Here is a 26,860-nt window from a genome sequence, read left to right on the forward strand (position 1 = left end):
CCCTCAGCCTTGCACCTTAGTGGCCGAAACAGAACCACGGGGGCATTTCTTTGGCAGTGGCATCACTAGGGGGGGGCAGCTGCTCCCTGGTGCAGCGCTCAAGGGGGTGCAGCTGGGCGATGAAGTGAATGTCGTGGCGGCCCACCGTGCCGCTGACCCTAGTGGCGCCACTGTTCTTTGTTTAAGGAAAAGAGCTAGGATCTTGTTTGAAAGTAGGAATAAGTGTGTTAATGTTAAATGGTAAAATGCAAAAAGGTTTTGATTGTTGCTTAAGGAATCGGAGCTCAAGGAAGAAAGCTGTCAGAGTATTCCGATGCGGAACGTTGCCAGCAACTGGTTGTTCCGAATTCGCGAGCCCGTCCTAGGTATCTTTGGCACTAGATGATAACTTGGGTCTGCTAAGATATGGAGAAGTAGGAATACTTGCACCGTTTAAGCCGAGACAGGATTGGGTCAATTGTGCAACAAGTAGCAAAAGGACTACCTGGGCAGAAATTTGGCAAGTTTTCATATTTCCGTTTCGCCTCGTAAGACGAAGTTTGAGCTCCCTCGTTAAGTTTGTTATAGTGTTCACAGGCATTGTCAAGGACAACATGTCTGGTCCCAATATTGAACCGTCGGACAATTTTAGCGAGCTCAAAAAAGCGGCCGACCATTTGCAAATTTGAGCAATTGAGGCGAGTATGTAGTGCATTAGACACATCCCATAAGCGAGCAACTCGTGAAGCAAAAGGCTTTCGTTCTGCATCGGTTGTGAGCGTGCGGAATTCTTTCCCTTCTTAGTTTCTTGGTGGGGAATCGGAGCGATGGGACATTGGTGCAACAGTATGCACCGCATCACCCTGCATGAAATTGGAAGATTGCATGTTTCGCGATTGCATTGTGATGGGGTTTTGTTTGGAACCAACAGCACTGTACTGACACAATGCGTACAATCAAATCTTTGCAACTTGGGTGCTTACCCGTAAAGCATCATGTAAGACGCATTCCCCGCAGACGTGACAAAATTATCTGTGCACATGCCTCCAGGATGTTCAAAGCATGTTCGCTACTCACGTGTGCTTTGAACGTGTCTGCAAATGGTTTTTATACGACCGGTGTGTAGGACAGTCGTACAACGAAGAAACGCATCTCGGTCGTCTCTTGTAGGGTGCAGTGCAAGCGCGGCTTTACAGTCCCATTTCAAGCAGTGCCACATTTTCAGAGTTTCACCGCACGACTGTGTCCAGTTGTTAGCCATTTGTCATTGAAGGCAGTCTTGGGACGTCATTCCAAATTGCTTTGCAAGTCCCAAGCGCACGTTGGCAAATCTGAAGTGATTTATCTCCAGCTTTCAGCGCTTCTTCCCCTATGCAAAATTTCCTCGTCACTAGGGACGTACACTTCTCCATCCATAATTCTTTTTTTTTTTTTTTTACTAAATGTTAGTTATTACAGATCCAAGTTGAGAGGTTTTCATTGTGCCACACTTTGTGGTCTGCAAGTCGCACTTCCTCGTAGGGTGGGCGTTGGGAAATTGCTTCGATAAGACTGCGCACATGCATTGCGATTGCGATGCATGCTCAAACTTCGGACTGCTGGAAGGGCGAGCTATTAGCAGATGCTCTGCCATTTCTCCTTTGTCGTAAATGTCTACATGGGTTGTCACCTCAAGAAAAAAGTTTTATGCATTATTCATACACCGCACAAAGTAGTTCTTACAAGATTTGGTTGTCGGAGGAAGCTATGCTTTTGGCGTTTGAAACATGCACGTCTTGATAAGTTAGCATGAAGCTATTCTAAAATGCACTAAAAAGGGGAAATTAGTTATTCTGTGCGCTGAGCCAGACTTTTTTTTACTACGGTTCTGGAGACGAAAAGGAGCACAGTTCTTTTTTTGCCGACTGAACTTTTGACATGTTTTTGTACATCAGCATTTATTACTTGCTTCAATTCATTTTTCTTTTGTTCCTCTTTGGTTGTGCCCTTTCGAATCTCTATCAATGTCCCAAGTTACTCCCTTACAGAAAAGGGTGGGGAGTAAGAACTACATTTACTCCTCATCCAGATACTTTTACCGTGGTTTCATTCTGTGGTGTGAAGGGGGGGCTGTTGGATTATGCGAGCAAGCGGCGTGGTCTTTAATCATTATGGACTTGCGGACTAATTCCTAATCCCCTCAGCTGCAACAGTTGCAACTTGAAAAAATGAATGAAGCATACATCATTATTGAGCAGGAATTCCAGGCAACAAATGAAGGACCTTAGATATGTACGCTTTTATTCCAATACAGGTGATGAGGAAATATGTTAGGCTGTTTGTTAGACACTAGGAGAAACATTTCTGCTGCACGGAGGAGGCATTACATACACACCAGTGGATTCCGGGATGGGAGACTGCTGATTGTTCGACCGTTCAGAGCTGTAGATCGTTTTTCTTTTTCAATCCAGAGAAGAGAGAATCAAAAACGGCAAGACGTGCTGCACTTTGTAGGCATGAACTGTGATGACTGATCTTCGTTAACGAGATGACTGAAGTGTGTATGTCACTGTTGTAATAAAAGATGACCAATGAAACTCAGAGTTTGTTAAATTGAAGTCGTAGTTTGTGTTTCCACCACTGGATATTTTCCTTCTAAAACGAAGGTGGTCGATGAATTGTCAGCCTCCTGAGAACTTCAGACAACATATCTTGGAACTTCGGGGTTTTTTTTCTTCTAGCAAAGTTTTTGCATGTTGCACAAAAAAAAAAAAAAAAATTGTGTCAGAGTTTTTGCAGCGAAAAATAAAATAAAAAAAGCCCAAAAAGGCTGCACTGTTTTTTTTTTTGCCAGGTTTAAAAAACAATTTGCTGCTTTTTCTCGTGAAGTCGCATGGCTTCCCTCTTAGCTGCAGTCCTCAATAGCGATTTACTTAGACCTTTTCCCGTGGTTTGCGATTTTAACCTAACTGAGAATGCGAAATAAAAAAAAAAAAATGGCCTTTTTACCAGCCTCGTTTAACATACAACTGCTTTATATACAATAAAAATTTATAACAAAAAAATTCCAGTTACGAAAAGTGCCGATTCATATGGCAAAATTCAACATGAAATGGCACTTATTATAACCCTGCAGCTGGCAACAGAATATAATCCTAACTGGTAGTTATCCATCCAGAAGTTAATGTTCTCTTGCATATCGCAGCAAGTGGCAACAAAATTTAATTTTCATGGAATGTCCCTAAAAGTTGCACTTCCGACAAACTCAAAAAAATATTAGACTCCCAAATACAACGTTCACAGTATACATTGTACAGCCATAGCCAATAGACTCAGCTCAGAACACACTGAAATCGACCAGTGACCGCGTTTCCCGGTTCACACTAACACAATTATAATAATAAATTCCTCAATGGTCAAGAAAGGGACAGCATACACTGCTCTGATGATTTAACTGCTGTTGGAATCTAGTTGATGCAAACCTCCATGAGGACAGCGCACAGGTGCGACGGAATCGCTCGCAAAAACATGACTAGTGCAATACAGGAGTCATGAAACAAAACAAAAAAAAGTCTCGGAAACGATTGTGGCAACACTGGATGAAAGTCACACCAGCCTACAAAATCATACTTAAGTAGACAAGAAAAAATTTCTACAATACGCCAGTCTCAATTCACGGAAAAACGACCCTAGAAAGCATCGACGAGATCCCTTGAGAAAATGAGAGCTACTATGTCGTATGTACAATCGGAACCATGACTTGCAATATGCAATTTGTACTAACACAAATTGGGCAAAAAAAGCAGGAATGCAAGAAAGTGGATTCACACCACACTGTCGCAGAAGTGTGCCCGAAATGCTTTGTGGGGCTACATGACGCAGAAAAGTCTTATTACTTTCGAAGAGGTAATATAGCAGACGACACTGTCATCTGCTATTCGTGGACAGAAGATGCACAAATGGCAGACGACCTGAGCAAGCAGCACGTGGCTTAAACATTGTCTCTTGCGCTGTTAATTGTACGCGCTATGTTCCAAAACTACCCAGCAGCAGGTAATGTAGAAGATGAGAATCTAGACTCTCTCGAGGCTCGTCTGCAAGCACTTCGAATCCATAGTCGTCAAATTCTAAGCCCACAGCAAGCCATAGCCGAAGCCACCATTCTTAAGAGCCTCGGACACTACTGGATACTTGTTCTGGAGGGAGATCCATCTCGAGACGCTGTAGCGCATCAGACTGCGCAATGAAAACAAGAAGTAATCGATAAATAGTTATGCAAGATGCACGAGAAATGGCTCCGTTTCGAGTTGACAACTCATCAAAGTGCGAGCATTTGAAAAAAAAAAAAAGTAAAGACTAGATAGAGGTTTTATGTCCGTGGCGACCTTCGTGGAAACGTTCGAGGTCAATTGCGAAAACGCTGGACGTAACTGAACGATGGCTGCTTTTGGCAAACGTGAACATCCTATGTACGACGGCTTCAGTGCACTGGCAGACGGCACTTGCACTCTTGTTATGGCAACCTTAAAAAATGACAGTGTCAGAAAGGCTAACGTGGACTGGCAGTTTTTGCCGAGGGTACATTGAACCATGAAAAACAAGAGAGCTACCGCATGTATGGAGCTGTTTGGCCGACGCCAAACTTCCGCTGCCAAAAGACGCCCTTGTAAAAGGGGAGGCAATCGCACCTCTGTATGTTTCCGCTACCCGACCCGTTCGCCGACCGCAGACCGTTCCACAGACGACACACTACTGACACCACCAACACCACGCGCTAGGACAGCTCTACAACACCGCACGGAACCTGGTCTCTTAAATACACACAGTTAAATATAGAGTCGGCCAAAAATTCTGAACCTCCAGACCCCTATGCCAAAACCAAAAAAAATGACAAAAACAAAAAGAACAGACATCTGGAGTTCATAACGAAAGTGAGAAAGAAAAAAAACACCATTCAAACCTTTCAAAGTAAAATAAAACCGGCGCCGCGATCGCGCAACGTTTTTCAAAACAAAGAAACCCGTAATAGCCGTTGGCTGTGTTTCCGATGTTAATGAAGTCACAAATTAAAAAAAAAAAGGGAAACAAAAACTCGAGCTAAGGCTAGTCACCAGTTTATGCGACTGAAAAGCACCAGAATCCTCAGGTGCAACTTCAACAAGCACCAGAAATGAAATAAAAAAAAAGTCACCGTGCATGGCTTCGACGGCAACATCGCGGGACGTGTCGCGTAATAGGAATTAGATCGAAACTGATGAATTTGGAGCACTCCTCCCATTCAGAACCGTCTCATCGATCCTTGTCGCCCTCTGCGACTGCTTTGTATTCAGCACGACAAGCGGTACGTATCATTTCCGAGGACGACTTATTTAAAAAAAAAATACAGCAACTTTTCGCTCCCAACTGGAGACTGCTTTGGCCCAACTTTGGCAATTAGTGTCGAGGTAAACGAGGCAGCACGCAAACTGCAGGGGAAGAAATGAAAATAGAGATTACTTCGTCAATGTGAAAGATGCTCGTGTCGTACGCCACAGAGGGAACAAACTCGACCTTTGCACCAGCAGAAACAATAACTCGCACCAGCTAGCTACAAAACAAAAGGTGATGACTCAAGAATTCAGAAAAAAAAAAAAAAATCTCAAAGTAATAAAGAATAAAGGTGTCACTTTCTTCAGATCGATGGAAAACTTGGCTTCGAGCCAGCGCCGACGATCGCACTTCCACGAGGGGTGGTCACTGGCCGCAGTCGCCGATCACTCGAAGCCGATCACTCCGAGCCGATTACTCGAAGCATATCAACTCGGAGCTGACCAACTAGAGCCAATCACCCCCCGAGCCGATCACTGGGGCCAATCACACCGGGTCGATCACCCAAAGCCGATCACTCCGAGTCGGATCCCCCACGGTCGTCGTCGTCCTCAAAGCCGTCGAGCGCAACGTCTTGCAGTAGTCCGCGCAAGAGCGCAAATTCGAGGAGGGCAAGGTGGCAGAACACATATTGGTCCGGCATTTGGATGCTGAAGGCACGTTGAGAGCGGATGCGCTCCACGGTGGAGCGCACGTCCACGCGGCCTTCCTCTTCCAGCTGTAGGATGCAGATGTCGAGGGTGATGAACGTGCCTGCGCAAGAGCGGGACCAAAACGATGCAGGGGGTCCACTCAAACTGTAAAACATTCAGGGCTGGGCGTAATACCGCTCCGCCATCTCCTCCATCCACATATTGTCTCCGCGGCACATGGGAACAAGCACAAAGGGAAACCTGTTTACCAAAGTCCTCCTACAGTTCCCTAAAGTGCTTCCAATTCTCCAGAACAGTGGTTCTTAAATCGGGGTCCACGGACCCTTAGGGTCCACGAAGCTCTGCCTCATCAGTCAAAGTTCTCTTTTCAGACTGAGAAAAACTTTCGATTTTAGGGCTTGTTTTCTCGTGCGCATGTCAATGAGAGAAGTCTACTTCACACTAGCCCTTAGTCATATACATTTATTAAATCATTATCATTTTTGACCTATACCTTTCCATTTCCCTCGCCACAATTGGGATCCTCCATCCTCTCCACCAATCCATAAGGGGTCCGCAAAACATTGATGGCTGAGAACCAGTGCTCCGAAGTGTCCCTAGTGGCTTTCCAAGGTGCTTCTAGCACCATATTTTTCAAACTTGTAGTCCATGGGCTATACATGTTTAAAAGTTTAAATTTTACACGGTGCGGATTATCTATAGCACTGGTTCACAAATGGGGGTCCCCACAAGCCTTTGTAGGGTCCCTGAAGCTTTTCGGTCAAGCCAAATGATACACTTGTTATTATTGACGCTGGCTGTTGCACAAGAGTGAATAGACCAAACCATTTGCACCGAGTGGGCAGGGTCAATTATTCTTCATTTCAGAGCTTCAAAGTTGCTTTTCACGCATTCAGCTTTCTTCATTTACCTTTCTATCACTGTAAGCGTCGGTGGTTGAGAACCACTGATGTACAGGTACGGACTACAAAAAGGACGCTTTTTCTAGATCGTTTGTCATGACACTACGAATTTTGTGAATGACAATCTATGCCAGGGTTGGCCAAGCTGACCCTGCCTAAGAGCCGCAAACAAAACTACGAAGCTTCCAAGAGCTGCGTGGGGGGGGGGGGGGGGGACTTTTGTCTGGAGCAATAAACAAAACTCTAACAACTTTCTATCTATCCGAGTCAAAAGCAGTCCAACTGTATGTAAGGTAGCAGTAGCACAAGACTACCAAACCACAACCTGTCTTTCGATTTAAAATGCGTTCCATTTTCCTTTTTCTGGAAGTGCCCGTGTGACCAGGAGGAAGTGGGGGGAGGTAGCCGCGAGCCGCACTTTAACACGCCAAGAGCCGCATGCAGCTCGCAAGCCGCAGCTTGGCCACCCCTGGTCTATGCTATTGACGATTTGTGTAAGATACAAGTTTCTCTGTTAGCCACTAGAGACAGGCACTTGTTGAGGTACGTGTTGTATGAGAATATTTGACGTGCAGACCAGACACCAGGTGTACGGAAAATACTGTAGTTTCCCGAGATGCCTTCGGTAGTTCCCCCGGGCATTCTGAAGTGCCAGAGTTCCTTCGAGTGCCGCCCTTTTCCCGACGTAGGCACAGTCGAGCTAAGAACCGAACGCACCGTTGTTCCCAGCACAGCAGCCACACTTTCCTCCTACATACTTTGGCAGAATTCACTTGGGTGTGCTCAGTCATGGTCGCATTCGGAAAAGGAGTTGGGGTTAGTGATACCTACAGCATGAGCAACTGGCAACTTTCAGCGAGCGAGTGAGCAAAAGTGAGAGAGCGTTATAGTGACATTCAGTGAGGGTGCAATCCAGCTTAAAAAAAATGCTGGTCTTTAATTTTTTTTTTTCATTTGTTGTGTTGAAATTTAGTATACTGATGTATTTCTCAGTGGTGATTTCAAATATGCAATTTGTTTTCAGATAGCTTTACTAGATCCCGAGTTATCAACCCAGTTGTAGTTTTAGTAGGTAGTCCTTACGAATTGTTACCATAAAATTCTTCAGAATAAATCAGAATTTTCTTATAGAATTGCATTCCCCAAGACATGTTTTCTGCGGCGATGCTATTTTAAGCCTGATTTAATGATAATACATCGGTAAAAAAACATTTGCAATCAAGTTCCACAAAACGGGAGGCTATATCTTTTTGAGACTAATTAATTAAAATTATTGTATGACATAGAAAGGAACAAAAATAGCATCACCGTATAAAGCTTGTCTCGGTGAATGCAATTCCATAACAATTTCTGATATATTCTAAAGAATTTTACACTAACGACCCATAAGGGGGACCTAATTAAAATTACAAATGTATTGATAACTCATGATCTAGTAGAGTTATCTGAAAACCAATCGCGAATTTGAAATCACCACTGAAAAATACATCAGTATACTAAATTCCAACGCAATAAATGAAAAAGTAAAGTTAGACCAGAGTTTTTTTTAAAAGGCCGCCCGACTTTTGTTAACCCTTTGACGGTAATCGCCGCACATGTACGGCGACGATGACATTTGAAAGTGTTACGTTCAAATGCGAAACTGCGCACGCCGTGAGAGGCGTTGCCATTTGTAATGCCTTTGGTGAACTATAAATGTTGCATTCGAATGTTGTTTCGCATTGCTGGACTGGTTATAGCCTTGGAATTAGATGATTAGAGCAGTCAGCAATTAGATGACTTTAATTGCTGGCTGCTCCGGCGATAGTGCCAATTGGGAGCACTGGCTCTTCAGATTCGGACTCCCGACGCTTTTTACAGCGGAGCTGTTAAGGGCTAGTTTCCCCAGGATCGTGTCCCCCGCAAAGAAATGAAGACACCGAACTCTGGACACCTACCGCCATCTATGAGCAATGGCGGCAAGCCACGCATCTGGTTGTTGCCGTCGCTCATAGATGGCGGTAGCCTTTCCACTCTGGCTTGCCGACTTGCGGCTGGCCATTGCTCTTTCCATTGTACAGCTCCGCTGGTCTTCCTTCTTCACCAGAGAGAAAAGGCAGAAAGTTTTTGGAATTAAATTTATAGGATGAGAGCTCGTCATCCGATGGGGAGGTTCTGTAAAGTTGGGGTTGTGGGGATATTTATACAGCGTGTAGTTGGTCATCCATTAAAGTTGCGACGAGACCGTCTGGTCAGGAATCAGAAGCCGCCGGAATGTCATGGAAGCAGAGGCGCCAAAATGAAACCAAATGATGACAACTTTTCGCCTTCAACGTTTTCAGTTGATGCTCGTAAACTTAAACAGCTTGCAAGCACTGTCTGCGCTCTTGCCAGATAATTCGGAAAGATCTCCGCACTGACCCTTTCTCTTATACTATTCCTTTCTAAACAAAACCGGACCACTGGAAAACATCACACGGAGGAAAAAAAACTCGACCGTCAAAGGGTTAACCATCTTCAAAAAGCTTTTCTATTGGAACCTGATCTTAAAGGGATACCACAACGAAATTTGGGCACTCATTTTTTGGTCTATATGTGTTCAAAAGGGCAGTATCACATGGAACATACCAATATCTTGTTAAAAAAGTCTCGAGAAGGAATTTTAAAACAAATTAAACGATTAGCAAAGAGCACCTGGTGGATGTCGCTAACGCCTCGTTTGTAATGCTCGTCTAGGAACCTTGACAGCTAATGACGGAGGTTGTCTCGTCTCCGGCCACGACGAGAGAAGGGGGGAAGGAGGAACTCCCCTGTTCCCGAGAATCCCTTTTGTGTGTCGCAGAAGTCGCTATTGTCCCGCTAGAAGATTATAGAAGATTAACCCGTCACTCAAAATTTGTACAAAAGCAGCCACTTCGGTGGCTGGAACGACTAGGCCATCCTCTCGACGTCAGCCTCGCCGTAGCTTTGCTCGTCTTGAGACGACCTACATCACGATTGCGTTGGATGTCACGTGCTCTAAGCTGGGCCTTCTCCGAGCGCTTGCCAGAGTGGGCCGTTTATAACTAAAAATACAGCCACCAGGATCAAAATACAAACGTGCGATTGTCATTTACGGATATTGTGGATCATATTCAACCTATTTTTGAACATGACGGGAATATTTCGAATTTCGTTGAAGTATCCCTTTAAGGGGGAACACTGGTCTTGGAGCTTTCTTCCTTATTTTTGTGACCAAATCCAATGAAACAGCATAAGCTTGTTCAGATTTTTACACTGATTTCAATAACTCAAACCTCGTGAGAATGCGACGCTAGCAGTCGGGATAGAATGCTAAAGTTCGAGAACACGACGTTGCCTGCATCAAAAGGTAATTGAGAAAAACAAAATTTCTCAATGAGGTGACGTCCACTTAAGCCTAATGTCATGAAAACAAAAAAATGACATTGTCTTGACCTGTAGCCTCTATTTCAGTGAAACAAGCTTGTCAGCAAGGAATAAAACAATATTTTCTTTCTTGCCGACGAGAGTTTCTTCGCCAATATAAATCCCACGAGCGTTTGCAATATCATTTCTTGCTACGGTGATATTAGGCTTAGGTGGGCGTCAGCTCCCAAAGAAATTCCAATTTTCTCATTTATCATTTAATCCAAGCAACATCATGTTCTCAAACTTTCGCGTTCCAACCCAACTTATGAAGTTCGAGCTTTCCACGGTGTGCAGTTCATTTATCCGGGCCGAAAAAACATGATTCTCTATTCTTGGAAACTCCCCGTACTTCAAATACAACGCGCTTAAAGTGCTTCTCAACACCCCATCTCGCAATATCTCGGAACGTTAACCGCCGGGTCGCTTGTGCGGGCAAGAAAGGGGGTGTCCACCCACTCACCCGTCCGGCCAATGCCAGCGCTGCAGTGCACCACAATGGGCGGTCCCAGGGGGTGCCCCTCCCACTTGGGCTCCATGCTGGCCAATGCCTGTGCCTGCTTGTCCCTCACCACTCCCCGGAAAGCCAGCATGGCCAGGGCAGAGTCCGGCACGCCGTAGTCCGGCCAGCTCGTGAACTGCAGGTGGCTGACCAGCCGCGTCTCCTTTGTCTGCGGGCAAATGGACGCCATGCGGGGCGTTTGTTCATACTTTGTTTGGTCCACTGTAGACTGGACTCTCCTAAAGGAACTTGTCAAGTTATTGAAGCACAATTGTTTGCAAACGAGCTGACTGGTTACCTTGAAAATTTTAAAAAACATGTGCAAAGAAAAAAAGTTTTTTTTTTTTTTTTTTATGCCGCTTGGATGTAAAAGGGATGTCATTAAATTATACAGTGTAGACTGCATATAACGCATGTCGCGGGAGTCGCGAAAATCCGCACTATAAGCGGTACCGCGCTATAACCAAAACATCAATTTTTCAGGCCAAAATACATGCCATCAGACAACTTACCTTTGTAAAAGAATTTATTTTATGTTAGATAAAAAATAAAGCTTAGTTTGAGGAAAGTCTTTATTTCACCAGACTAGTACACTTCTCTCTCAAGTGTGTCACACATTTTGAAAGAAATGAGCGACTTTTGCCTGGCGCAGCCTTTTAACGGCGTCGCGGGTTGCGGACGGACGTTGAGAGCGTTCAGGATTGCTAACCCTAATCAATTTTCTCCGGTGATGAAAACGCGTGAAAATTCGCATCCTTTACACGGTACGTGCCAGTAATACCTTCAATTTGAGCACAGGCATGGACTGCTCCAAATAAGAAACCCGGGCGATGTTCGAAAACACAAACGCTTAGAAATCGCCACTGTAGTCGAAGTAAACAAACGATACAAGCGTTTCTGCCGTCTTGAGAGTGCCGCCACGACATCGCCGCATGAATAGGTGGATCTTTCCTTCTAGTACGTGCTGGGTTATCATAGCGACACACAACGAAAATTCACAGTCAAGGATAGCGCTTTTACGCGGAACGATGAGCTTCCACCACGCCGTCTACGTCGATGATCACAACCGACGCCATGTTTGCGGATAGAAGCAGCCGGCCCGCGACCAGCACGCAACGCGCGCGAACACTTCTCCTCGACCTGCGATTGGTCTGTCGTTGCGGTTGTTTCTAATGCAGCGGAGGGACGCACGCACGTGAACGACACGTGCGTGCGTCCCTCCGTCGCTATGGCTACTGAAGCCTCTCTCTTCGCTTCTCCCCGCTTCTTCGAGCAACCTCCTTGCCCCGCGAGTGCCGCTTGCGGCTCGCGCCGTTATCTAGTGTCGCACAGGGAAGCGTGCTCGCTGCACCGGTCAGTCGGCGCGGTCACCGGGCTGTTGCAGAAACCGCACTATAACCGGTATTTCCCTTCGTGCGCCCGCATTTTAAGCGGTATGTAATTACATGGAGTTCTATGGGAGGCGAACCGGTGGTTTAAAAAATCCGCATTATACCCGGTCCTGCACTATAAGAGGTTACGTTGTAAGTGGTCTATACTGTATTTACAACAAAAAAACTTTTTTTTTTTTTTCACAGCTTTATTTAGGACGCGTTCATCATCATTACTTAGCGACTTCTCCACACCACCGTTGAAAATAAAACACTCAGGTGCGCCGCTGTCGTCAATTTCTGACTGGCGCGCAGGTCTATCATGTGGAGCTTCCTGTGGGCTGTAAAGGCCCGTTCACACTCTTGCGACTGAGTAAAACCGAAAGAGACCAGAGCGGTTTTTAAGCCTCTTGCGATCTCTTAGGACCAGCTCCGCTACAGCGCATCCAATCCTAAGAAGTCGCTAAAGGCTTAAAAACCGATCTGGTCTCTCTCGGTCTTACTCGGTCGCAAGAGTGTGAACGGCGCTTAAAAGTGACTTATTAATCTTTGTTTTTTGCTGCACTTAATACGAAGATTAATAAGCAACTTTTAGAGCCCATGGCAAGCTTCCGAAAGAGCACAAGCACCACATGACAAAGTGGCTGGCCACAGGACTCTTGCTGCTAATTTTCCGCGGGTCTCCCACGGGCGCCAACTACAAATTCATTTCATGGTGTAAATATAGCTCTAAAAATATTTTTGACGTCGTAAATTTATATAGTGACATCCTTTTTCCATTCAAGCTTTTTAAATTAAATTTTTTATTCCTTCGCATATGGTTTCTAAAGGGGCCCTCTAATGACATTTGAGCTTCTGCACTTTTTTTGTCATTACCTCATTAGTGGTTCGGGCTACTCAGCGAACAACTAGAGGCCATAAAATATTAGCGCATCATATTTTAGTTCGATCGGACAAAAACAGCGCAACGTTTGGCGGCACCCCAGCGTGTTCAAAACGTGCAGCTGGTAACGTTTCATGGACAACTCGGCAGCGTCGGCAAGAGCCGTCAAAAGTTTTTATGCGGGCTAAATAAAGTGTACCACTCCATGAAGTGTCGTCATTCTTTAAAAAAAATGTTTTTATTGGGTAATTTAGAAAAAGGTCTATTGGGACGCTGTCTACTTTTGTGTGCTATCAATACCCGGCCAATTGAGTCAAGGCAATCCGCTTTCCGAAGACGTTGCCATGCCGACAATTGTTGCGTTCATTTAGGCTTAGGAATGGCCAGAACCGAAAGACTATCTAAAAAATGCAGAGAGGTCATAGCTAATGCTTTGCGATTTAAGTGAGGTAAGCCTAAGCGAAAGCCTCCTGCACCATTCATTGCTCACTAACGTGCCCGATATTGCAGCTACAACGACATATTAGTTCCAAAGCGAGCGGCGCTCACTCACCGGGGCACTGCCAAGTTTCCCCACATCCCTACCGAGCCAGTCACGTGATTTCAAAATCCCTTTCCTAGGTACTGCGGCTAACTTTAGCCGCGGTTAGCGCTTCGAGCAAACGGGCCCTGATGTTGATCATTTGTAAGAAATGATCTGGCAACCCTGACAGAATATGACGCGACCAGCCTCCACCACTGCTTCCAAGAGTCACATCATGGAGTCCATGGGTCACGTGATGCCAACTCAGGCCCGCTACGCTCAGCGAACCTAAGTCTACAAGTAAGCAGTTTTAAATGTCCTGTAATTTTTTTGTAATCATAATTTGCTCATAACTTTTAAAATAATTCAAATTTCCAGAAAAAAGGCTTTCCTCCGCATTTCTATGTTTAATGTCTCGGCACAAGGGTCTTGTGACATCACACGTGGCGCCTTTATGGGAAACGTCCCAAATGCAATGAGCAGTTACGCCGACAGTGACGCCACTCAATCCGGAAACGGCCCCTAAGAGCTGTGCTCTAAAAGTGACGAATGGTCGGTTCGACCACGATCCTTCAAACACTGTGAAAGCTACGCTCCCCGGCATAGCTTCCACACCATCGGTTTCTGCACGTTCGACAGTTGGCCCATGGGAGAAGCATGGCCCACACGCGGATGGCACTCTGGTGGCGGAGGCGTAGCTTTCACTGCAGGCCAACTCCGCCGCAGAACCCCTCGCTTGCCTCGTAGTTGTGCAGCTCCAGCTCGGCCTGGATGTAGTCCGGCTTGGGGTCGGCCGAGAGCGTGGTGACCCGGAAGAGCCCGTCGAAGTCCATTGACGCCTTCACGGCCGCGGGCCAGTACTGGCCGCACTTGCCCCGACCCCGCTCGAAGGTACGCGTCGTCATGACGATCACCGCACACCGCTGCTCCCACACCATGCGCCAGAAGTCGCAGTACGTCTTGGGCAGGGGCCCTGCGACATGCGCCAGAAAACATGCGCAACGGCGGAAGGTTGGAATGCGCATGAAGCGATCCCGCAACGGACCTTCCGCTAAATTACCAAATTTTCCGGACTGCAGTCCGCGCTTGGTGTGTGGTCCGCAGGGGCAAATTTAGGTCGAAAAAGAAAAGTATTTCCTCAGATAGTTTGCCCCTGGTGCTTAGTGGGCACGTAAGTCTTCTCGTACACAGCACACCTTGACAAATGTCTGCTTTGTTCTTTCTTTCCTTTATTATTCCTTTGTTATTCTTTTTTTAAATACACAATCGTTGCTTGGACCCATAGCCGTGGAGGCTAGTCGCGGGTCCAACATTTGAAATAACCTTTACAATGCGGCAGGCAAACAAAACAAATGTATGCACACATCAAAGTATTCACAAAACAACATACATACTAATTGAAAAAAAATATATAGGGCATGATATTGAACTTATTCATTGGCTCGCAATTTAATTAAATACTTCTTTAAGGATGGCAATATCTTGGATTTACATTTGATGTCGGTAGGGATATCATTCCATACCAGGGCACCGTTGAATTCAATAAGCCTTTCTCCATAAACATTTCGACAAGATGGCAAATTAAACAGATTATTTGTTGCAGCTCTCGTATTCCGTAATGGTAATTTAAATATCTGTAATGGGAGTGGGTCGTTAGTTTTTATTATTTTAAAGACTGTTTCAGGTATTTTTAAGTTGTATAGGAGGTCTAGTGGCAGCACACCAACTGATTGAAATAGAGGACTATAGAGGTTAGCTCACTAGGAAGCTTGTATGACACATAAATCATTAACATACTCTTTCATTCACAAAATTCATCACGTCTTGTCATAACGAGCGATCTGGAAAGGAAAAAATTCCCGCATAGTCCGCACCTGTAGACAGTCCGCACTGCATAAAATTTAAACTTTCAGGCACGTTTAGTCTGCGGATTATGGTCTGGAAAATACGGTACCCAAGCACAAAAGAGCATGCCCCGAGTGTGGTTAGATGCGCCGACATATGCAGCACTAACTTTTCTAAAGAAAAAATCTAAAATGAACCAAGCACGCGGGAAAAGGTGAAGCCACGAAGAGCAAGGCTTGATGCAGCAGCGCGATTAGAGGCTGCTGGGACAACATCAAACAATGTCCATGTAACACCCGCTTTTGCGCAACTTGGGAGGAAGAAAGAAAATAGTTTATACAAGCTCTATCATGCTGGGAAAGACTGGTAAGCACAGAATGTGTGATAGGCCTTCCTCTTATTGGCGTTCGTGTGCAGGGCCCCCAGTAAAGGCTCCCCCTGATGCTGCACCCTTTTTTACGTTACCAGTAAGCTCGCGCGCAATCTGCGGCCGTCTGCTTCGTAGCAACCGCCGTGCGTCTGAACGGCATTGTCCTTCCTACAGCTGATAGACATTTGACGTGATATAACACTCCTGGCTTTCTCTCCGGAGCAAAAAAACAAAAATCGAAACGCTTCGAGCAATCGCTGGCGGGAGACGTAGCGGAAGCCGCACTGACATCGATATCACTAACGGCTGTGCTCGCCAGAGCAAGGGCTTCCTTCTCACCCTGCAACCCGCCCGAACCTTCACAGAGGTAGGTCTGACCCTTAAACGTGCCTCTTCCTATGGTATCGCTGCTACGATTGCCTAGGTCGTGGGTTCTCCGAATGGGTCTCAAGAAGCCCGCGACCCCCAGAATACCCTTGAGAGTTCATCGAACTTCCAGATTTTGTCGGCTGCTGCTGCTCATAAGTGAACTATCTGCCTCTTTAAAACTCTCTTAGAAGATCTGAGCCATTTGCATGTTGCGTCGTTATGCGCTAAGCACTTTAAATACGCGCATTATTGTTTACCAGGTCTCTAGACTTCTTTGCCGCTTTATTCCTTTAATTCCGACACCGGGAAAGCTTCCTTGGCTGTCTGTTTAAAGGGACACTGACACATCAAAATTATATTTTATTTTATTATCCGAAACAATTTAAATTGATGCCGGAACATTACCCTCAATATTCGAAACTTGGAAATTGAGTATTTGTGAATTAAAAAAACAATTTCCAAATGCCGATTTTGAAGTTCCCGCGCGATCCGCGCCAGTGTAGTGAGTCAAATTTTGCGGTCTCCTGCGACTCGACTTTCTTTCGGACCTCCGCTCCATGCTGTGAAGCAAAGCGCCGTTGCTACCGCGACCCGAAGCGGGGAAGAGGTGAGCAGACGGGATAGAAGGGTGCCGGCGCGGGGAAAAGCCGGTTTCTTCTCCGACTCAGCGATAAGCCTCTGCTCAAGCGCCAACAAGTTTTCCGAGGGAGGATACAGATCGAGGAAGCGACATCACACCGAAATCGGATTTTTGGTGTTTCAAAAAGAAAGGTCGTAGTGCGTTCGCAATTGCGTTAAAAAACATGTTTTACGATTGCCGTTATTAAATGTTATAGAAATGTCGCCTACAAAGCTTCTAAATTTCCTGATTTTTGACGTCACTGATCAAAAGAAGCAAGGAGGTGAGCGCAGGAGATATAAACAACAAAAATAAAAAGGCGCGCGCACGCGCAAAAAATTTTTTTTTCGCGATGCATTTTTTTTTTACCTTTGGGGTGTCAGTGCCCCTTTACGGTTTAAAGGAGGGGTCTCCGAACCCCCCTTGCAGGCAAGACCCGGCTCGCAGAGGCATTCTGACCCGCCCGTGGCTGATTGCAGTCCTTTCAATCAAGCCCAGCCGACAACCGACCCCCAACAGGCCTGCTGGTACCGGAGTAAAATTAAGTGCGCGTAAAGAAACAATGCCGCAACGTGCACTAACCGCGTAGACTAAGACCCGCAGTAAAAACAAAAGAAGACTGTATTGTAAAGCGTGCCCTTTCGTCACATTCATCATAGCCTCGTCCCACTAAAGCGACAAACACAGGTTTTTGTTTGATGACACCACAAAGTTCCGTGTCGACGATGCTGTCCCACTGCAACGACCAACACCCGCGACAATCGCCGACAAACGATCGACGACGGACGAGTTCTTGTCTGTCGTTGGACTTGAAGTGCAGCAAGCAGTCCCACTGAGGAACATCTCTCGGAAACAAAATTACCCTCCTCGCCCGTTTATGCCTTCTTTTGCCTCCCTTCCCACCCTTCCTCCCGGAACGAGAAGCCCTTGGTGGCCACTCCTCGTTCCCGGCCCCGCAGTTGCAGTCCCTCAATTGCACGTAGTGGTCGCGGGCGCAGCTTGGTGGCTGGCGCCGGGCGGTCGTGTTGCAAAAGGGAATTTGCTGTGGCTGGTTTTGCTCGCGAAAACTAGTTTTTCTCCTCAGAGTTTCGAGGTCAGTGGTGCATGCCATCATACCTCACATCCCCCGTCGACTTTGGCTTTAAAGGACAAGTGATCTGTTTTGAAGATGCAATTAGATCCTTCACTGCTAAGCGCAGGAATCCTTGCCCTTGCAACGGAGGGCACTAAATTTATTTAGGCGGACACGGCGTGGGAGGAATGAAATCATTCTTGACTTGTTGCTCCCGAGCAATACTGGACATTAGAGGGTTAACCCGCGGCGCAGTACGGCAGATCGACGAGTAAAAACTCAAGCCGTCCTCGACCGATCGGGGCAGCAAGAGGGCGAGCAAGCGCCACGTCACGGCACTCCCCCATACCCACCCTGGGTGGAGATGAAGGCGTTCTTGTGGCGGTAGCCGTCGACGAAGTTGGCGTTGATGTATGTCGAGTCCTCGTCGTCTCCCCGCCGGGCCAGGGTCACCCTGCTGTGGTCGTAGCAGAGCACGTCCGTGTACCGGTTCTTGCACTGGTTTGCCTTCAGCCTGCCGACGGAGGGAGACGTGAAGGCGCCGGCAGACTACACGCGAGGCGCGGGTGGTGCCCCCCCAGCGCGGCTCCGAGCACATATTTACCGCGTCCCAAAAAGTGGTCTTGCGATGTCATAAGTACCTACGTTGTTGCCAGCCGCGACCTTGCTTATTCTGCGGCGGGTCGCTGTCCAGCTTGACAGTCTACGGAAGCTTCAATGGCGGGAGTTGAGACGCCGCGACGACGGCGACGCTCGCATACCCTCGCTCTTTCTTCCGGAACTTCTACGTCCAACAGCACGACCCTACGACTCGCGCGAGGTCGCCGCTTTGAGACCGCTTTCAACGCGCGAGCGGAACGGGCCGCCGAACGCGCCGGTTGGAGGCGCGTTCTGGACACCGTACTAAAAAGGTCAGTTCCGAGAGAGCGTCGGGAGAGTGACAAGAGCCCACCTGGCCGTGAGGAAGGTGCCCTGGGGCCCCCTGGCCTTGAGCTGGCTGTACTCCTGGTAGAGGCCCTTGCGGCCCTTGACCTGGAGCTGCCCGATGAACTCCTCCAGGGTCACGCCCCCCTGCCCCTCCCACTGCGAGGAGGAGGAGGCCGAGGAGGGGCACTCTTCCTCCTCCTCGGCCACGGGGGGAGGGGCCTCCGACGGGGGCTCGGCCGCTGGGTCCTGAAAGGGACGCCACGCAATTCCTTCGCAACAAGCCCCGGCTCTCGGCGGAACCTCTACCGGCCTCGGTATTGATGTGGTAAAGCAGTTCAGAACCCTACGGAGCTTGAAAGCAAAATTCACAGGGTCTCTTATGTTATCCCTAGGACGACTTGAAGGCGAAAGCCCGAGCGTCGATGTATTAAAGTCAGACATCCCTCTGAATGTGCCGAGTCATCCTTCTCAATGTGCTGAGTCATCATCTTAATTTGCTTAGTCATCCACTTAATCCGCTTAGTCATCCACTTAATTGTCTTTAATTCCTTCCGATTCACTTGAATTCCTCTTAATTAGCTTTGCCGTCCTTCCTTCTTAATTAGCTTTGATTACTCTAACTTCTCTTTAATTCCTCTTAATTCACTTTGATTCATCTCAATTCGCCTAAAAGTCCTCTTTACTTCCCATTGATTCCTCTTACTTCTCTTTAACTACACTTAATTCACTTTGATTGCTCTTAATTTGCTTTGTCATCCTTCTTTATTTCGTTGCCTCCAATTCGCCCGAGTGGTCACGTAAACGTTTTGGTACCTTTTTACCTTTCGTGTCGACGACATGTTTTCGCTTAAGGACTTTGAAGTTTGACTGAACGATTAGACATGCAAAGCTTTCGCCTTAATAGTGCACATACTAGGAAGTGCTTGGCTCATTATCACGCATCGACAGGTGGCTTGGATCCACTGAAATGGTGCTTAAAGGGTCGACAAGCAGCCAGAAAGGAGGAAACTCTCCCTCTGTTCCTTCTTTCCACTCAGACCCCCCCCTTTTTCTGCGAGGAGTAACTCAGAGACCCACTACCGTGGGAAGAGGAAAAAAGAAGAGTGCGAGAGGAAATGGAGAAAAGGAACCGGAAACCGGTTTTCTGCCCAGCAGAAGACGGTTCTGTAGGTCGGCCCATAAACAGGGGAAAAAACTTCACCTAGGGGCCAGGACGGTTAGGGAAACTGGGGAGCCTGGGGATTTTGTAAGGGTAGCCTGGGCAACCCGTGTTCCTAGGGACCCAATTTCAGAAACCGTAATTTAGAAAACGACTTCTCCTTAGGAACGGGAGTTTCCCCAGACTATCCCCGTAGCTTCTCCCCGAGCTCCCGAATACCCTTGAACCGTTCCCTAGGTAAAGCCAGTATGTAAGTGCTGTTCTAGCAGATCTGAGCCACTTGTCGGTACATACCTACAGGGGCAAGACATTTCCTATCATCTATATTCTTGCTTACAATGTCTGTAAGCTTCTACACAAATATGCTGCATCCAATCCAAAAACGGGAAATGTTCCAAGGCTGCCCTTACAGAAAAATGAAGGTTGCTCGGGTTTTCAATTTTTTTATACATCTGACCTGCAGATTATGTAGCCCACTGAAAAGCGTTGTTATTTTTTAATATACATATTCATGCGCAGTTAGTTCTTTGCCGATTATGCGACCCGTCAGAAAGTTTCCCGATTTTGTTTTATTTATTTATTTATTTATTTATTTATTCAAAGTACCTCAAAGGCCTGTCGGCATTACATGAGGGGGGTTATATAATCTGGTTAATACAAAGAAGGAATGGCAGGGAGCACGCCGACTCTATACAAACATCAATACACATCTGCGCGCAACAGAATAAACTAAATATTTGCACAGCTGGGTAACATAAAGCACATAATGAAATAAAAAATAATAATAATACACACATCCGTTAACATCTCGAGTAAAAATATAGATACAGTGACCGGTTTGCAAGAAAATAACATCGTTACACATTTTTAATTGGCTAACATATATGTGGTTAACTCTGAACGAAAAAGTGCTGGGTTGGAAACTGAAACAACGGCCTCGGGAAGATCATTCCAGAGCTTGATGGCACGTGGCAGGGAAGAATTATTGAATGACAATGATGTCCAAAAGATGCGCTTAAAACTCTTAGTGTTAAAATTACGTGATTCCTTGTTGAGGTGTTCCAGATGTAAGAACCAAGTCCCAGCGGGGCTGTGGCATAATCGGTGAATTAAGCATAGGAGAGAAATGTTACGTCGAGTTTCCAGTAGACATATAGGATAATTTTGCTTTATTAGTGACACGCTGTCGAAACGCGAATATGATGAAGAAATGAAGCGGTCTGCACGGTTTTGAATGGATTCGATTTGATTAATAAGGTAGGTTTGGTAAGGGGCCCAGATAGCGGAGGCGTACTCTAATTTTGGGCGAACATAGGTTTCATAGGATAATTTGCGGAGGCGAGAGGGCGCAGATTTAAGATTGCGTTTCAAGTAACCGAGGGTACGGGATGCTTTAGCGGTTATCGTGTAAATGTGAGAAACCCAAGAAAGATTAGAAGTTAGTTCGACACCGAGGTACTGATAAGCGGAAGCAGCGATGATGGGCGAACTGTTGAGTAAATATGTGAAGTCTGAATTTGTGCGTTTACGGGTAAAAGAAACAAGTTTACATTTTGCTGTGTTAAGGGTCATTTGCCATTTGTGGCACCAGGTAACTACCCGATCAATATCAGTTTGGAGATGTAAGTGGTTGTCAGGGTTGTTAATCTTTCTGTACAGTACACAATCGTCGGCAAAAAGACGTACACAGGATGTTAGCGATTGCGGGAGATCATTAATGTATATTAGAAATAGAAGAGGGCCAAGGACAGTACCTTGCGGCACCCCGGAGGTTACATCGGAAAGCTCCGAGTAAAAATCACCTACTGTGGTGAACTGCTGTCTTAAGGAGAGGAAGTTTCGGATCCAGGAAAGAGTTAAGTCGTTAATGCGAAGTGAGGAGAGTTTAGATATTAGACGGCAGTGCGGCACGCGGTCGAACGCTTTAGAGAAGTCTAAGAAAATGGCATCGGTCTGGGTGTTTAGGTCCACGTTACTATGTATGTCGTGAGTGAATTCAAGGAGTTTGTTGTCGCATGAGAAACCCTTACGAAATCCGTGCTGGTGTTTGTAAAAAAAAGTTGTTTTGGTCAAGATGGGACATATCACATTCGAGAAAATAACCTGTTCCAATAGCTTTGAGACAACACTCATTAATGAGATGGGTCGGTAATTATTTGGTGAGTTTTTATTGCCACTTTTAAAAACTGGAACGATCTTCCCGATCTTCCAGTCAGAAGGGATGGATCCGGTAGATAATGATTGTTCAAAAAGTAAGCAAAGTATATTTGATGATACCTCAGCAGTGTTACGTAATATTTTAGAGTTAATCATGTCGGTGCCCGCGGATGTTGAGATTTTAAAGGGACACTGACACCCCCCAAAAATTTTTTTTTATTTTTTGCCAGGCGCTTCATTATGGTGTCGGAGGACTACCCAATTAATATTTTGCAACAGAGTAGCGTATTTCTTTAATAAAGCCAAAAGACGCAACTGCTCGAAACCGAAACCGAAACCCGACGGAGGTCGGAGAAGTGGAGAGAAGAGAGCGACTGGCGGAAGTCACGTGGCTACACCCGACCGTGCGGTTTTTTGGTTTTTTTTTTTTTCTCCTCTCCGGTAGCAGACGACACGACATGCGGCTGCGATGCGGCGTGCGGGACTGCTTGCCGTGCAATTCTTTTGCAGTTATGTTTGTTCCGCTCGTTGTTCTGTACTCCAAGATGAGTTGTTTTGTACATTGAGGAGTTGGAGATGAGTAGTGAGTGCCCGTGGTGAATTTCCATGATCGGCTCCGAAAAGAATACACCCAAAATGTTGCGTGAAGAGCTGGCTCACATGTCTTGCATCCGAAAAAAAGTGGCATTGTGCGACAGAGTTTCCGAAAGATCAACGGTATCGGGACCAATGGCTGGCTGCAATTCCTGTAGAACATTTACGGGCACCTCGGAAAGCGGACGCTACCCGATTTATATGCTCCTTGCATTTTGTGGAAAGTGATTACATTGAGTTTGCAGTTGTCAAAACGGAAATCCCATACCGTTTAATTCAGCGAAGGATCGTCCGCAACATTTGTTTGTTATTTTTTTTGTTCGTTTCTTCAGTGATGATTGTAAAAAAAAGAAAAAGATATGTAAACATCAAAAAATGTTTGGAAAAAAAAAAAAAAAAAATTCACGGGGGATCGAACTTGGCCCTTCTGCGTGTGAAGCGGACGTCTTTCCCACTGAGCTACTGGGGCAACTCGTTCCTAGTGGATCTCTTTCCTTAGTAATAATTCAGCCGGTAAACTGTAAGTTGGAAAGTTTGCTGTCGATTTTTCTCTAGCAAAAGCACTCCCGGGTCGAAGTCGGGAAGCACCACGCTTTGGGGACGTTCGCACCTAGTAAAGAAATCGTACGCGTACATATTCAACTCGAAGTAGACACGTCGTGCTTGACGTTTGCGCGAGCGTTGTTTTTAGCCACGAGAAGGGAGCGACGGCTCGGCGACGTCTTCGTGCAAATCGGCTTGATGGCCGGGCGTGTCGTACGGGATGAATACCAATTCTTTTGATCAGTCCCAAATTTCTCTTTTAACGGTAGACAGAATTCGCCGGTACCGCGAACGACAGTTCTGAAATAGAGGTCCCACGCCCGTCGTCCGCTGCCATCGCCGTCCCCGCGAGTCCCACGATACGCGAAACGACGAACGCACAGAATGCTTCCGGTTGTCTGTGGAACTTTTTTTTTCAATCAACGTATATACAGCTTTTTAGAAGCCACAAAAAATGGGTTTCATATTTTTTAATATTTTTAATATTGAGTGTGTGCCTTCAGTGACCCACGACTTTGATTAAATTTGGTGGTCGCATCGATACCTTAGAAAACGGCCCAGGACCGCGAAAAAGAGAGTGAGCGAGACTCGAACCGGCCAATTCTTGATCGGCGGTTTTCGGGCGGAAAGAAACCGAATTTTGAGCCGCAAATTCTGTTCTGGGTAGTTGAGCTCTCATATGTCACCTACAACTAAAAACCTCGGCGAGCATAAATACCCTGTCAGTGTCCCTTTAAGGTTATTGATGAGTTTTAGAATTCCTGCAGGCGATATTAAAATGGGTTCCATAAAACGGCAGTCTAGCTCTGGTACAAACGGAATATTACTTAGGTCCTCGGTTGTAAAAACAGACGTAAAGAAAGTATTGAGGACTGTTGGGCAGCTCGCGTCGGGTACGAGTTGGCCAGAGCCGCTAATAAGGGATATCTTAACATGAGACTCGGTAGGCGATAAATTTTTCCAGAATTTAGTTGGATTGTTTTTAAGTAGAGCAGGTAAATCGTAATTAAAGTACTTTTTCTTTCAGTTTTCTAGACAGGTAATATAGTCTTTTTCGCAGCTAGAGTACCTCGCCCACAATGCATCAGAATTGGATTGTTTTGCCTTTTGGAATAGTCTTTTCTTTTTATTACGAAGCGTTTTTAGTACTTTATTAAACCAGGGCTGACTGACGTCGGAACGGATTGAAACAAGGGGAATATGAGCATCAATGAGCGCAGATAATTTATTTTTAAACATATTCCAATTATTTTCTACTGTACGAGTGTGAAAGCCGGCAGTGAATGAAGAACAAAAACGCAGGAGGCTTTTATTAATCGAGTCATAGTCAGCCTTGCTGTAATCTCTTATCAGCTTAATAGTATGCAGCTTTTGGGAGATAGATAAGTTTAATTTCAGATCCACAATTTTATGATCACTGAAACCGTCGCAGCAGGTCAAGGAAGTGATTACGTCTGGTGCTGATGCTAGTACTAAGTCGAGAATGTTGTTGCCGCGCGTGCTGGCGGATACGACTTGTACGAGGTTGAAAGTTAGGCATATATCCACAAAATTTGTTTCAGTATTATCTTGGGATGATAGTGTCAACCAGTCGATAGATGGAAAGTTAAAGTCACGAAATACAAATACGTCGGCTTTCGGATAGTCGCAATGAATCAGGTTTAAGTTATCGTGAAACGAATCGCAGAATGATGAGTCACTGTTGGGTGGTCGATAACAGACGCCAATTATGGTTTTCTTGAATGAAGTATGAAGACAGATCCATAGCATCTCGATGTCTTTATCAATTTTTATTATGCACGAGGGAATGTCTTTTTTGACAGCTATCAAGATACCTCCTCCCCTCCTGATACATCTGTCACGGCGATAAATGTTGAAGTCTGCGCAAGTGTCAAATATTTCCTTATCAAGTATACCAGGTTTAAGCCAAGTCTCTGTTAGGATTACGACGTCGGTATCGTTATCGTACAAATATGATGATAGTAAATCATGTTTAGGGATTACACTGCGGATGTTAGTGAACATAAATGAAACATTGCATGTTTTATCCGAGATTCTTGACAAGACCCGATTAGGACAGGAGGGCTTAGATTTTTGTTTCATTCGCTGTTATGCTGTCAGTTGTTCTACACTGTCTGATAGGGGATTGTGTTTGTGTTTACGTGTATGTTTTGTGTTTACGTGTACGTTTACGCTCCTGAAAAAGCCCTAAAAGGGCTAGCGGTATAAATAAATAAAATAATAGCTATCTGAAATGAGCAAAACAAAAATTTGTAAGAGCTTTTATTCTACATAGATTGTCTAGGGCAGGGGTTTCACAAAAACAATGCCTTGCTACATTTAGCGGGATGTGAAATAATGCGAATGTAAAACGCGCAATTTCCTCGCTACATTTAGCGGGAAAATCGGTGTCTAAAAGACCCCCTTTGACGCAAAATAATGTAAGAGATTACGCACCAATTTAGGTTTTGCCACTGCGTTTAGCTGGAAAACGGTTCCTGCCTCATTTTTGGCTTGTGTATAACAAAATAATTAGGGGTGTGCGAATATCAAAATATTTCGAAGCGAATCGAATTGAATAGTAAAGGTTACGAATCAAATCAAATCGAATATTTTCGAATACAAATATTTTTTATTTGATGTGAATCAACCAAGGATACTCTATCAAAAACGAACTGGGAATTCTTTTTCAGCAAACGTAATTATAAAAAGGTTAACTTTATTATGGCAATAAAAAAAATGTCACACATGTGACTGATAAAAAGACAGATAAAGTAATACTAGCAAAAACACGATTCAGAGTATGAAGTTACAGAATGTTGTCATGAAGAAATGTAAGTTGTTCCACGTGTTCTGGGAGCAGTGATGCTCTTTTGCTGGTCACAATTCCCCCAAACACTGAAAACAGGCGCTCGCTAGACACACTTGTGGCTGGTATGGCTAGGTACCTTCTTGCAAGTAGAGCCAACAGGGGGTATCTTGTGGCACCCTTCTCACACCACCACTTGCAAGGATCCTCTTCCCGGGCCAGGACGTCTTCGTGCAGGTAGCCTGCTACCTCTTCTTCAGCTTGTGTCATTGAATGCTGCTTTTGTTTAATGAGGCTGTCCAAGTTTTGCCACAGCGCTGACCTGGACGGAACTTCATGGGCCGCTATCTCTGAGGACACCCCTGCGCTTCTTTGTGTCTCAGGGATTTTTTGCGCTTCCTCAACTCCCAGGTTCTTCAACCAGTTCCCCATCGACCTGTCCTCTTCGTAGACCACTGCCTTGAACCTTGGGTCTAGGAGCATTGCCAAGCTGGCTACTTGGTCAAATTTGAAGTCAGGAAATCTTGTCTTGAGGCACTTGGCCAGGTTAGACGAGAACGAGGAAGTTATGGTCTGCTGGCTGATGGAGCTGTTCAGGCATGCAAGGATGCAATACAAGATGGGTATTTGGGCTGACAAGGTTGGGTAGCTGTCAGCTCCAGCATTGGTCGTTGCTTCTTCTAGTGGCTTCAGAATAGCAACGTAATCACTCATTTCCTTCCATTCTGTTCCGGTAAAGCCTTCAATTGACCCCACTTCAGATGCAAGGTCAACGGTTACTGCTTCTCTTAACTCTAAAAGCCTGTACAGCATTGCACATTCACTATTCCACC

General features: G+C 45.7%; 1 protein-coding gene across 1 annotated transcript; it reads right to left on the reverse strand.

Moving 5' to 3' along the window:
* Window positions 1–2,242: 2,242 nt before the first annotated feature.
* Window positions 2,243–26,741, reverse strand: LOC120836474 (tyrosine-protein phosphatase non-receptor type 9). The gene is made up of 6 exons (XM_040205394.3): window positions 26,175–26,741; window positions 18,791–19,011; window positions 18,192–18,352; window positions 14,304–14,536; window positions 10,749–10,956; window positions 2,243–6,078 (listed from the first exon to the last, which is right to left on the reverse strand). Exons 1-6 carry the CDS (start codon window positions 26,739–26,741, stop codon window positions 5,840–5,842), a joined length of 1,629 nt encoding a protein of 542 aa, XP_040061328.1. The 3' UTR covers window positions 2,243–5,839.
* Window positions 26,742–26,860: the final 119 nt, after the last annotated feature.

The sequence above is a fragment of the Ixodes scapularis genome, unplaced genomic scaffold (genome assembly GCF_016920785.2).
Source record: "Ixodes scapularis isolate PalLabHiFi unplaced genomic scaffold, ASM1692078v2 PGA_scaffold11__112_contigs__length_91849675, whole genome shotgun sequence".
NCBI classification, from domain to species: Eukaryota; Metazoa; Arthropoda; class Arachnida; order Ixodida; family Ixodidae; genus Ixodes; species Ixodes scapularis.